Source organism: Falco peregrinus, chromosome 5, assembly GCF_023634155.1.
Source record: "Falco peregrinus isolate bFalPer1 chromosome 5, bFalPer1.pri, whole genome shotgun sequence".
Classification (NCBI taxonomy): domain Eukaryota; kingdom Metazoa; phylum Chordata; class Aves; order Falconiformes; family Falconidae; genus Falco; species Falco peregrinus.
The window spans coordinates 68,528,756-68,542,349 of record NC_073725.1 but is presented as its reverse complement, the minus strand read 5'-3'; the positions used below and the strand labels follow the sequence as shown (position 1 = coordinate 68,542,349).

General features: G+C 48.0%; 1 protein-coding gene across 6 annotated transcripts in view; it reads left to right on the top strand.

The window, feature by feature from the left end:
* SBNO2 (strawberry notch homolog 2) overlaps positions 1–13,594 on the top strand; it is a 65,987-nt gene that overhangs the window by 34,097 nt on the left and 18,296 nt on the right. For all 6 annotated transcript variants that reach the window (XM_055805139.1, XM_055805138.1, XM_005240804.4 and 3 more), the window contains 5 exons: positions 5,606–5,767; positions 11,616–11,708; positions 12,284–12,380; positions 12,742–12,902; positions 13,351–13,484. In XM_055805139.1, coding sequence (XP_055661114.1) covers positions 5,606–5,767; positions 11,616–11,708; positions 12,284–12,380; positions 12,742–12,902; positions 13,351–13,484 — 647 coding nt within the window. The remainder of the gene's footprint in view (positions 1–5,605; positions 5,768–11,615; positions 11,709–12,283; positions 12,381–12,741; positions 12,903–13,350; positions 13,485–13,594) is intronic.

Below are 13,594 nucleotides of genomic sequence, written 5' to 3'. Positions count from 1 at the left end.
TGGTTTTAAACTAAAATAGGGTAGATTCAGACTAGATATAAGGAAGAAATCTTTTAGGATGAGGGTGGTGAGATGCTGGCACAGGTTGCCCAGAGAGGTGGTCGAGGTGCCATCCCTGGAAACATTCAAGGTCAGGTGGGATGGGGCTCTAAGCAACCTGCTCTGGCTGAAGATGTCCCTGCTCGTGGCAGGGGGGTTGGACTAGATGAACTTTAAGGGTCCCTTCCAGCCCAAACTATTCTATGGTTTGCACTCACAGTTTAGATCTCCCATCAAATGATTGGCATTGATTTACTGAGTTACTCATCAGAGCATCTTCTGATATGAAGACCAGACAACAATTTGTGATCCTCCATCTCATGTTCTAGTACGTTGATGTTATTTCAACCTCAGTGTGAAAAAAGAACACTCTGGTAAGACCAACAGCCAGGAGGCTGTGCATAGCCTCTGCATCAGCTGGCTGTTGACCCTTTATAAAAGTCTCTGTTAAGTGGTCACTCTGTTGTGAGGGAATTGCCCTTTCACCGTTTTATGGTGGGCCTCTCTAAACTTAATCTTTGACTTGAGCAGTTAATTCTGAACTGTGTTTTCACAGCAGACTTCAAGGTCTCTTTGTCTGTCTTTTAACGGGAGAATCTGGGAAAAGTCTGGGAGATGCAGGGCTCAGGGTTGAGACCTTCGAGCTGGTGCTTCTCCAGGTGTTCACTGTCCCAGTGCAGAGGAGTGTTTAACGAAGCAGGCTGAGGAGATGGAAGCAAAGCAGGTCTGCCAGCCCCCCTGCAGGAAAACTCTCCCACCAGTGATGATCTGCAATGTACTGCCTGGATTTAGCTGCTATGCTAAATTAGGGGTGGGGGGAACTCCAAAAAACTCAGGGAAAAAAACCCTCCAACCCCCCTAAACCAAAGTAGCCTAATTCCAGAAATAAAATTTATGTGGAGAATAGCTGCAGAATAGCATTGAGATAAAGGTCCTGCCTTGTGGGGTAACATCTGTCTGTTGCAGATATTCAGCTTCCACTGAAACATAAAATAAGTGTTGTTACTGTAAAAAAACCCTCGTTTCCAGTGAGAAGATTAAAAAAATTCTTATTAATCAAACAGGGACAAAATAACTTGCTTCTAATCCTGATGACTGAGGTGGGTGATCTCTCTGGAGTGGTGTCGCTGAGCAGCTTCTCATGCCCGTCAGACTCTTCGAGAAGTAGAAGTAGCACGTCGCAGGTCTGGGAGCTGCCTTTGCACTCCCTGCTCAGCTCATCGCCCCTTTTCAGTGCTTGCTGCACCTGTAACCTCCTTGCTTCTCGTGGTTTCTTGGGCCATCTCTTCCACCCCTAACGCTGGCATCTTGTTTGCAGCTGCTTCTGTCTGCGTGTCAGCGCTCAGCACCTTTTGGCTGAGGGTCTTGCCTGGTGGGGAGCAGCTGTAACTGGTATCGATGGGTCTGACAGTGGCTTTATCCCACTGCAGAAAGGAGTCCTCGTGCTCACTTTGTCATTTCACGAGCTGACGGTTTAGGTGATGATCCTTCCTTTCCCTTGAGGAGACTAAGCTCGCTGCTCCCGTTTGCCCCATATAAACCAGTGGAGTAATTAGTCAAGGCACGCTTTATAATGACACAGGTTGTAGTTATCAGTATGGCCTTGCATTAAACAATTACACTGTGTTTTGTGTACGAGCGAGGCTAATTTACTGAGATTGCACTCTTAAGTTCTTCAGGGCAGGGATCTAGCACGTCACTACTTTTAGTGCTCTTTGAATAGTGTAATTAGCTAAGACAAATGGGAGACTGGAAGCTTGTGACTAATACCTAGTAATACTGCAAGAGGATGGGATCACTGAAGTAATTTCCAGGACTAATGCTATCCTCCCTCGGACTTGGAGGCTGGTTTCCTCTTTCCCATTTCAGTCTGGTGCCCTGAGCGGAGGGAGCGGTGGTGGGGCTGGAGCCTTTGCTGGGGGATTGAAGGTGCTGGGCTCGGGAAAGCAGGGGATGCCCGCTGGGGTACCTGGAGTCGTGGTGCAGTGCTTTCACATCTCCCGTGGCTGTTCCAGCCCAGCACTTTACTGGTCTTCAGAATCTGAATGTGCAGTGGCCACTCCAGTCTGCTCCACAGCCTTCTTGCTGCCGTGCAGTGCCCGTGTGTTTGCAGACATTTCCTACTGAACTGCCTTCTGCCAGGGGTATTTGCAAATGAATAAAACCAGCACAGAGGTGTCTCCCCATAGCTCAGCAATGAGACCAGGTGGGGATCTCAGATGCTGGTGCCGCCATCCCTGGGTGGTGGAGCCCTCAACTGGGACGCTGTCAGGGAAGTGCTGAAATGGATCCATGTAACAAAAGTTTTTCGTAATGAAAAGAAAATCCCTGGCTAAACAATGCTGGATTTGCCTTGTAACTCCAGCCTTTTGGTTTAGCTCTTTCTTGTGCATAGCGTAGTATCTGCCAGGTGTCCTTGAGAGAGGAAAAACAAGCTTCTCCTCTCAGCGTGCAGATTGTAAAGAATGCCTGTAATCTTGTAGATTTAAAATTGAGGATGATGATGCCTCTTTTTGATTGTTATGAATAGGAACTAGCTCTTGCAGATCACCGTGTGAGCTGAGCTCTGAGGGCTCTGCCCTTCCTCCCATCTACCAGAAACCATGCGACCCCTGCGAGGTGGCCAGGCCTGAGATGAGGTGTGCTGCTTTTTTTTCTTTTTAGGTTTGCATTCGGGATCTCCCCAGGCACCTGTGAAAAGCAGCATGCTTGTGTCTTGATAACCAGCCGCTGTTCACCGCGTGTGGACAAGCTGCTTGGACCATCATGGTTTTTGAGTGGGAGAGTTGTAGTTCCAGGAGCTGTTTGTGCCACCACTGTTGTGGTGGGTGCTCATAGAAGATAACTGTTGTTGTTTCTAGTGCTGGACTTTGAAAGTAACATCTTCAAAGCAATTATTATGAGCCTCTTGATATCAGTCTGTATTTATCCTCTGTGTAGCATCTAGATTGTCAAGGCACCCCAAGCGGAGTTCTCAGCTGCTTTGGGTCCTCTGACTGTGCCTAAGCCCGGTGTATCAGGAACCGGAGCGGACGGGTGAAGGGGCAGTCCATCTGCCTGTCCATCTCTCTCTCTTCCTCCTTTCTGGGAATGTCCAGGAAAGTTGCTACAAAATGGATCTAAACCGTTTTATAACAGGCATAATATGGAAGAGTAGCATCAGGTGATAAACTCTCTTCCCAAGCTCCACAGTAAGCCCAGATGTCAACGCTCTCTGCTTTACCCGTGTCCCGGTTGGATCTGAAGAGGTGTTGGTAGCAGAGGAGCGTAGATCGTGGTGATAGCCCGAGGCTGCTGAACTCCTGCAGCGCTTGTTTTTAGGATGGTGAGCCCAGAGGACGAAGCAGAAGGGTGGGGAGGACAGTGAGGGGAGATGGTGGCTTGTTTCAGCAGCACAGCGGTTCAGGGTAATCGGTGAGTGTCTCTGCAGGGGACTGGAAGGTTGAGAGAGGCTACAGACCTGGGGAGGGGGGAGTTAATGGGGAAAAAAAAAATTCTCAGTGGCTTGAGCAATGTTTGCTTGAATCCTATGTGTACTGTCCATGTGGTACTCCAGATCAGGAACTTGAGGCTGTGGGAGGTGGGCACATTGCTGCAGGATGGAGAAGGCGCTTGCTCTGGCCAAGAAAGGCCAGACTTACCCAGCTGCCTTCCTACTTGGTCAGGTGTGAAATGGAGTCCCATTTCCAGGGGTCACGTAATTTTTAGAGGATAAAGTTCGGTGCCTGCTTCAGTCTTGGAAAAGCCTTGGTTTCTGGGTGATCCTAAACAAGCCACAGAAGCATGGAGAGCAAGGGCTGTGGCTGGGCGCACCGCTGCGGTGACACGTGTGGCATGGGAGGGTGTCCTGCACAGCACCACCCTGGTGGCACAACCGAACCGCTCTTTCTCTTTAGGCCTTCGGGTCCCCCCGTTGGTAACTGAAGGATGCAAACGTCACACGTGGCGCCGTGACCTCTGTCACCGCTTGCCTTTGCTTCAGCACATCCATGCGCTTGCGTAGCTGCAGCACCTGCACCTATGGCTTCGGAGCAGACAGGGTGTCTCCTCAGGTGCCAGACGAGACATATCTGGGAAGAAGGTGAAGGGAATATGTCTGATGGTTTTAAATACTGCAAACCTGTAACTTTTGATAGCAGTCGTGAGAGGGAGGCTGACCCAGCTCTTGGCCTGAAGCCCTTAGGAATAGTGCAAGCAGGCTCAGCTGTGCATGATTTTATGTCAGGCAGGGCTAAGTGACTTTTAAAAATCTTTGGCTGCCTTTCTGCCTTGTAGTAGGAAATTGGCCCTTAACTGGAAATGAACGGTGATTTCTCCTAGTATCAGACACGGTGGCTCTCCTGGCAGCCGCGCTGCGGTAATAACGCACTCATGAGGTTATCTGGGCTAGCGGAGAGCTTGAGCTGGCCATCTGCTGACAGACCTGACCCTTGTGAGGAACCACAAAACTCGTTTGTGTTGGCAGGGTCCTGTGGGGCACCAAGAAGGACCTGCTGGTCTGTCTGCCTGTCCCCCTGGGACAGAGGCTTGCCTCCAGCAGGACCTCGGCATTTGGAAGTATGTTGCTCTTCAATAAACAGCAGACAAGGTTTTTCTGCTTTGAAAAACTTTAAAAGTGGTATTGATGTGGAAGGAGAACTGAGATGATTGTGATGGAGTCAGGGAAAGTGCTGCAGGATGCAGAGTAAGAAATGCTTCTTGGCTGTTGGTTCTTGCCACCTGAAATTTGAAAAAACAGACAAGGACTTGATCGTAGGATGGGGATTGAAGGCTCTTTCTGAGCTAGAGTCCGTGTGACTCAAACCATCATCATCACCGGGTTTGCGCAAAATAAAACGGTTGTAAGGCATCTCAGGACAGGCAGCAGAAAAAGAGTGGGGGCAGAGATTGATCCTCATCACTGAAGCACGTTCTCTTCTTGTCCGGACTGAGGCATGCCCTTGAGAAAAGGATTAATAGATTTGCCAAGATTCATCTAGATGCAAATCCAGATGACACTAGTGCTCCTTCCCCCTGCTCCTGGCAGCCGCCTTTGTGCACGACCTGGCACGAGGAGACTTAATTTTTCCCCGAAGCCTCCAGGTATCGCTGTGTTAGAAATTGCAGTTAAACAGCTGTGTCATTACTAGGTGTAGCTAGTACTCTGTGGGTTTCTGTGCATGAATGAAATACTTGAGTCCTCCGAGTGTTAGGCTGAGGACTTTTCACCCCTCAGACTTCTTCAAGGTCAAATACAAAGCTGAGGTGACAGAGCTTGTTGAATGCTCCTCTTTCTCCCACTCTGTATGTAGAAATTGTGCGCAGCCTGAGTCAGTCCTGAACATGTACCAGCACTTCTGTCCAGTCCATGTTTTTCTTACTTTTTCAAGAAATTGAGATTTTAAACCAGCTGCTTAGAGCATGTCCTCATTTAAAAGTTAATTTCTAAGTTTTGTGGAGCATGAAGTCAAGGAGCTGCTCATTTAATAGCAAGAAATTAAAAATTCCTGGATGAGTAGGTGTGGGAAAGGAGGTCTCTGGTCTTCTCATCCTGCCTCCTCTAATTGTGGTTGTTTCTCCATTTCAGGATTCTTCATACCTCGTTGAGCTCTCCAACAACTCCCTCTTCTCATCGCCTGCGGATTCCCTCTCTGACATTGCGGATCCTAAGGACTTCTTGCCTGCCGATGGTCTGAACCACGTGCCAACACTATGGGATATAAACACACCACAGCAGAACCAAATAGAGGTATGGGCTGCTCCTTTTCCATCGTCCCTGACAATAAATACCTTAGGCTTCATCCTGTGGTGTTTTCACCAAGGAATTAAGAAACAACTCAGTTCCCTGCAGGGATGGATTTGTGGTACAATGGTGTTATTTTACTATTACCAACTTCACTTGAGGAGGGATGGGGTGAAATGATGACACAAACTGTAGTCTCCTGGAAGCAGGAGGGAATCCGGACATCCTCAAAGGGATACCTGCACTCTTTCGGAGTGTGGTGCAGGCACTAGCTCTTTCTTCTGACGGCAGTGGTGGGTAGGTGCACAGTGGGTCAGGTCTATCCCTAAAACATTCAGCAGGTCCAGAGTGGACTGTGACGGGGTGCTCAGGAGTGCTGAAGAGAAGGACTGCAGGAAAAACACTGTGGTGTAGATCATTAACTGCCCTCAGCAGCAGCCACCATTTGTTTATTCTCCATGGCAGATATTTTAGTAACAATGACTAAACCCCCAATCCTGTCTCAACTTAAGACTAACCGTTTGTGTTTACTTTGTGAGTCGAAGTCCCTACAAGCTTTTACGTCTCTTGAGTTTCCCTGGGCATGTGATCTCCCGACAGTCCCACAGCAACATGTGGTTCTGTGCATTTTTACCAGCTTTCTGCCTTCTGTTTTCCCTCGTCTGTTGGGACTGGTTACTCACTGTTGCACAACCTGGTATCAGTCGCTACGGGTTTGGTTGTTGGCGGAACCAATATCATACGTGTCTGTGGAATCTCTGGATCTCGGCTGTCACGGTGAATGCCCAGTCGTGCAGTCGGTTTCCTTTGTAGGTCATTCTCTTACGAAGACACTGGGGAAAAAGATTCAGTGTGAATGCCCCAGAAGGCAATCTGGCATGGCCGTGCTTTAGCCGCTGTTGTATTTTGAGGTTCTGTTGTGTTTAGAGGCTGCATTTTCACTTAGTGGTGTGTCTGCCTATTTCCATGAAGAAAGCTGGCTGGTTGTCACAGCTGGGAAGTAAGAGTCTTGGCAGATGCTGCTGCTGTGTGGCTCAGTGACAGGTCGGGCACTGAAGGAACGTGGCTTAGTGGTGAGGATCCTAGCCTGGCACTCAGGCAATCAAAGCTCCTGCCTGCCTTAAACTTCCTGTGAGATCTCAGGCCATTTATGCAGATCCTCAAATAGACACCTGAGCTCTTGCTGAAATCACTGAGGTTGCATCACCTTCATAGACCTGTGCAGCATCCTCCTGGCCTGCAGCGTGTCTGTAGTGGGAGGCAGCGAGTACTGCTGCTCTGCTGCCCGCGGGTGATCGTGTTGGACACCAAGGGTCACGCTGCTGCGCTGCCAAGTGAGGGCTGCACAGGCGATCTACGCACAGGCTGGACCCCTTTGCGGTTTGAGACAGCAGGAAGGAGAGTTGAGCTATTTGCACAAAAGAAAAGGCTGAAGACATCACAGGCTTGTAAACAGGGATGAAAAAAGCTAGAAAGCAGATGCATCCCCCGAGAGAGAAGGCCTATGCCTTATGACTCCCGGTTTCCTCTTATTGAGTGTTTTTTACGTCGTAGCCTAAATCACTACAGAAATAGTTCCTTGGTGTCCTTTTTTCTAAACATGTGAACTCTGGTCGAGATACTCGATGCTTAAAAAAGCTTGTAGTTTTGTATCTGTGGAGTATACAGCAAAAATCTTAGTGGGAAAAGCCGTTTTAAACCCAGCGTAAAGAATGCAAGTGAGAAACAAATACGTGTGAGACCAACTTCTCTGGCCTGGGGGAGCAGCCGTCTAGGTCTCTGCTGTGTGCTGCTCTCACCTCCTCCCCTTGCCCCTTGTTCTGCAGAGCGCTTGGGTTCAGATAAAGCTAATTAACTCCTTGGAATTCCATTTATAAACGACTTCCTTTAGAAAAGAATTAACTATTTTAAACGTTGCCTTATCTGTGTTTTCTGAATACAGAGGTGGTTGGGGGTGGTTTTGATTGGTTTTTAATTTCACTGAGTTTGATTTTTTTTGTTTGGTTTTTTGAGTTTGAGTTTTATTTCCTGAGGCCTCAGTTAAGCAGGTCCCAGGCAGGAGATTTCGGTTTCATTTTTCTGTGGGAGGTGATAACTCACGGGACACAAGGTAAACGGATTGTCAGGCTGGATCGTGATTGACAACTGTTTTATTACCTGAGTTTCAAATATGCTTTTTTTGTGGTTGTTGTTCTTAAAGGAGGCAAACAAGCGATCTGTTGCGAAATCTGAAGGCAGTGCCAAAGATAAGGTTCCTTACTATAACATTCAGTGCAGGATGGAGGCTTTGCTGATAGCCTGCACCAAATATACAAGCAATTTAGATAATCCTTCCCTGTCCCTCGCCACATCATTACATCACTGTAATTTTCCATAAAATTGCAGGAATTTTGGCTTTTGAGTAGCCAGAGCAGTTACGAAGCTGCAGTACAGAGCTGCGTGTCGGTCCTGTTACCCCGTACGTGAGCTGGGGAGATGCAGTCCCAGTCTGTTTTGATGCAGGACATCCCAGTGGCAGCTGTGTAGGCAGCTTTACCCAGGAGCGATGGCTAGCCTCACACGGTGTTGTCAGGGTGGTAGTTTTTCCCGAATTTCAGTCTCCCAAGGTTCAGGCAGAGTGGAAATGGCAATCCTTACACAGCTGTGATGTGTGGGATACCTTGTGAGTGAAACTGGGTGAGTCCTGCCTGCGAGACCCATGTGTAGATCCCAGGTACAAGAACGGCCTCGTACCTCATCCTCTTTAAAAAATAAATAAATAAATAAATAATGAACTGCCTTCTGCTGTGTAGCAATTTGAAGACATGGCATGGGAAAGACCATATCCCTATTTTAGCTTCCCCCTTGTTTCTATCAGCTGTCACCAGCACGGGGGGAAACGGGTTTTCAGAAGGGAGGACAGAGCAAAATTACAGTTAAAAGCATCACAGCGAGACTGCGCAACGCTGAACATGTCAAGCTCACTAAGAAACCCTTATCTCAAGTGCCCAGCGCTGAAGCTTTAGGTGGAGTGTTTGTGATTGAAGGGGAAATGGCTGGACACAGAGCTGCGTTCATGTGCAGGCGTGGGGAGAGCTCTTATCCGTAAAGAACGGAGACGTATATAATGTGTTTATCGTTTCAGGAATGGGCATGGAGGGAAGAGCTACTCCACTGTTACATACTTGCAGGAGTTAGCAGACAAAACCCATGCTTGCTGCATTTGTAATGAAGTTGTGAAATACCTTTTAAAAATAGTTCCTGTAATCCATTGTGTTTTCTCACAACCATCTCACAAGTTTACAGTGTTTTTAAGATTGGGGAAGCAAAGCCCTGCCTCTGAAGCCTGTAGCTAGAATTTTTGTGAGCTGCTGATCTGTTTTTTTCTAACTCATCCACAGCACTTGAAAAATGTGAACAGCCTTGTCCTAGCTCAATACATAGGGAATGAATTTATGCAGAGGGGAGGTGGCTTGTCAGCCGTATGTCGCTGTTTCTTTTCCCACTGAACTCATGGCAAGGTGGGGCAAAATGGAGAATAATGCAGAAAGGAAAAAAATGGAGTAAGACCGAGTCTTTGTGCATGTGTCAGCAACTTTACTGAATGAGTCTCTCCTGCTTACATCCCAGTGTTCTTCCATATGCCCTGCATGCCTCTTCTATGAATGTTTTTAGACACGCAGCATAGAGGAAGGAGAAAAATCAAACTGGGAGGTGAGCGAGAGTAGAGAAAGGAAGAAATGGTACAAGTTCAGGCTGGGGAAAGATGCCCTATCCTCCAGTCCAGCTCTGGTCCCACCTGGACTAGCCCTCACAGCATTTCTCGGCCAGGTGGTTAGTTTTCCAGTACTCCCAACCACCAGGATTTCTGTCACTTCCTTTGCAACACCTGAGGTCAAACGCTGTGTGCCAGAGCCCCGCTGAACTGGGACGGCAGGGGTTTGTACTCTGCAGATTGCGTGATACAAACCCAGACCTGGATTAACCTTCCAGTGCTGGAACTGAGAGGAGCAAGTCCTGCTGTTCCAGCAGATCTGGGCCTTTCTCTTGCCTAAATAGAAACTCTTAGACTGAGCTCAGATTTGTAGGTGGAGATGTTTCACCTGCTCTCCAGATTTGTTGGCACTGAAAATAGCTCTTCCGTCCAGCTTCCTTCTGGTAATTCTGACTCAGGCTTCCAGTAATGGAGGGTGTTTTGTTTTTTTTTTTTTAATTTTCTTTCTTTCTTTTTTTTTTTTAATTTAAAAATAGGAAATAATCGGCATGTTTATGCTTAAGAACTTCCCATCTTTCACTTCTGCTGGTCTCTCTGTAAGTCTGGCACTCTTTGCAGGCTCTAAACTTGCAGTCGTGCTGCTTCTGGAGTTGCTGATTGCTTTGGATGCCACGAGCTGCTGGCTTGACCTTGCTCGCTGTCGGGAAATTCCAGGGTGATTTTATTGGGGGGGGGGGGGGGGGGGGGGGGGGGGGGAGGGGCGGGGGGCACACGAAGGATCTCCTCGATTGTACCTTCCCAGCTAGGAGTGTCTCAGGAGCTCTCCTGGCAGGCTGCGGTGCAGCAGGCTGGATGGTCCAAAGCCATCATTAACTCTGACACAGCAGCTGGTGCCTGGAGAGACCCAGCTGGCCCGTGTGGCACCCTGACTGCCACATTGCCAGCTGGGTGGGGGTCTTGGTGCGGATTGAGCTCCCAGGCCTCATGGCTGGTCTCTGTAGTGGAGGTCCTCACCGGTGGTCCTGTTTTCTGCAAGAATTTGGTGAGCCTGACGGGCAGCTGAAGCGCGCAGGCTTTTGTGGTCTCAGGCAAAGGGTGGTGGATCTTCACCTTGGGACAGCTGTTAATTGGTGCTGGCCCGCGGGTTGTGTTCTGGTGCAGTTAGGTAATTACTTAGAACAGTGGTTTTAATGTTAAAAAAAAATTTGCACAATCATTAAGTAAATGCCTGCCTCAAGGGCAGTTTGTAAGAAGATGTAAAGTGCCGGTGTTCTGATTTAATGCTCGGTCCTTTCCCAGCGCTGGCTTTTAGTTGCAATTTTGCTCAGTCTTTCCCGCTCCCCCCCAGTTTGGATCGCCTTGGCTGTGCTCCCGTCTCCCCTTCTGGTCCCCAAAGCAATGCTGTTTCTCTTCCATTAGCAATAGAACCCAGAGCTCGCAGCTGGATTTGCTGGTTTAGAATATAACACATGATCCCGCAACGGGAATCTACACAGTTCCTTTTAACAAGGTCCTGTCTTGTTGGGAACGGCAGAGCCGTTTTGTACAGAGCTCCCTTTGAAGCAAATGGAAAATAGCAACTAACATAACTGCTCCAGTGCAGAGCAAGTCCAGTGTTCCCATAATAAACTTCAATCGGGTCTTGACGGGGACTGCTGGCTTGTAAGAGTCCTTTGAAAGTGGCAACGTTTGCACAAGAAATCTGTTAGCGCTAGTGGGAGGGGTATAAAAATTGGGCTTATGCCCGAGATCTCATGGATCAAGGCAAAACGTGGCATTTCGGGATGACCCGTCTTAATGTCCTGTAGTTAACTACAGCCAGTGCAGAAAGGTTCCTGTCCCATGGGTGTGGGAGGACGTGCAGGCTTTCAACCCACGTGGGCTTCTACACAAAATATTCACGTCTTGCAAGAATGTATTTACCTTGGCCAGTTGTTCCCTGTGTGTATGTTGACAAAGGCATGGCTGACATTTGCAAGATTTATTTGTTTCTGGAATTATTGCCCAGGGCTTTTCATTCACAAACGGTATTAAAGTCCACTGACAACATCAGAATGTAAAATCTGAGTACAGAGCCCAAGTATTTTTACTGTTGTATCTTCTGGGGTCGGAGGGCTGAGGGGTAAGACTGCTTTCTCACCTACACCTGTTCTGTTCCAGCTCTTCTCACCCAGCAGATCGTTCACTGGCTTGAACAGTTCGAGTGACCACGTTCCTGCTGTCCCCAGCACCCCGCTCCTCATAAGCTACCAGGTGAGAACAACGGGTGGCTTTGGTAGGGTCGGACACCAGGCTCTTAACTCGGTGACATCCATGCGGAGGGGAGCAGTTCTGTTTGCCCTTCAGAGGGAGTGGGACGAGAAAATCAGGCATCTACAAGTCACTGCCCTTTCCCAGAAGCGTCTTATGTTTCCTTTGGTGGAACCTGGCTTTGTTAAAGAATAATTTGTGCTTTCACGACTTTGCTTTATGCTGCTGAGTGCCGTGCTGAGTTTAAAGCTGCTCTGGGTCCCTTACTCAGGGCCAGATTAGAGCACAGCTGGGCAGAATTCATGCAAGCTCACAGCCCATCTGAAAAGTGATGTAAACATTTTTCCCTAATTTGGTGGGGACTAGGCACTGAAAGTAGCTTCACAGCGCTTGCTGGGCCCCCTGGGCAGGCTCTCATGGATGGTGTTCCTTGTGTTGCTGGAGTCTATAGATTAATTGTATTTGAAGGGTTTGTGAATTTGCATAGGGATGGCTTAAATGGTGTAGTTTCTAGCACGGCCTGTGTCCATAGCAAAATGAGAACATTCACATTTGGTCAATGCTGTGTTTCTTTTCAGTCTCAGGCTCCTGCAGAGGAGGAGGATGAAGGTGAGGAGGAGGAAACAGAAGAGCTGGGGCAAACAGAGACCTATGCAGAATATATACCTTCGAAGTGTGAGTGTTGCCATCGCATGAATGTGGGAAGTTCTGTTAACTCCATTGTGGACCAACCTAATTAACGGCTCCCTTATTTTCCTGCAAGCCTTATGTGGTGTTTGCAGGCTTGTGATTTTCTAGAACTTCACCAGTGTACTGATCCTTTATTGGTGCTACGCTAACTTAACACTTTTCTGTTGCTTGCTTTTGGGGGAGGCATGGCTTGATTGTGGCAATCTGAAATTTAAATGGAACAAAAGAGTAAAGAGCAGGGGTGGGGCTTGTCGCTTCTGTTCCTGAACAGGGGGCTACAGACTATTCATAGGAGGTGCCCTGTAGGTGTGAAGAACTTGAATTATGTTTTTTCTGTGTTGTTTAGCCAAGATTGGGAAGCACCACCCTGACCTTGTGGTTGAAACAAGCACTCTGTCCAGCGTCCCCCCGCCCGACATCACCTACAGCCTTTCCCTGCCACGCTCTGTTGCCGACAAAGGGTCACTCTCTGCACTACAGCTGGAAGCAATCATTTATGCCTGCCAGGTACAGGGCTCCAGCTTGCCCAGCTTGCATGTCTTACACCAGAAGGAATCTGCCTTTCATATGAACAAATGTTCAAGTGTGTTTTACAATAACCTGTCGTGTAGGTGATAAAACTTCGGAAGATTTGGCATGCGGGATTTTAAATGCCTTTTGAAAGGATTATTTGAAGCTGGGGACTTCTGTGGGGTCTGTTTCCCAATGAGGCAAGAATCCTTGACTTTTATTGCAGAGGGGAGTGCTTTACATTTTGGGGGCCGTTTCTGTGAACTGCCACTTGTGAGCTTGGCCGTGACACACGACTGTTCCTGCCATTGTTTATCTGAGCAGGAAACGTGCTGGCATTGATGGGATATGTGAAAGGGTGAAGTGGTGCTCTTATAACCTCACATCAAAGCTGTTAGGAAAGGCAAATCTAGTTTAATTTCCAGTTCTGTTCTTGATTTTGCAGCAACATGAAGTTTTATTACCCAACGGGCAGCGAGCTGGGTTCCTGATTGGGGACGGTGCTGGAGTTGGAAAGGGCAGGACAGTTGCGGGCATCATTTTTGAAAATTATCTTAAAGGGAGGAAAAAAGCTCTGTGGTAAGTTGTTGGGTTTTTCTTTCCTCTTTTCCCGTAAGACCTTGGAGTTAGTTTGGATCTGGGAGTAAGGAATTCCTTAGTGCTGATGTTGGCTTTATAGTTGACTCATG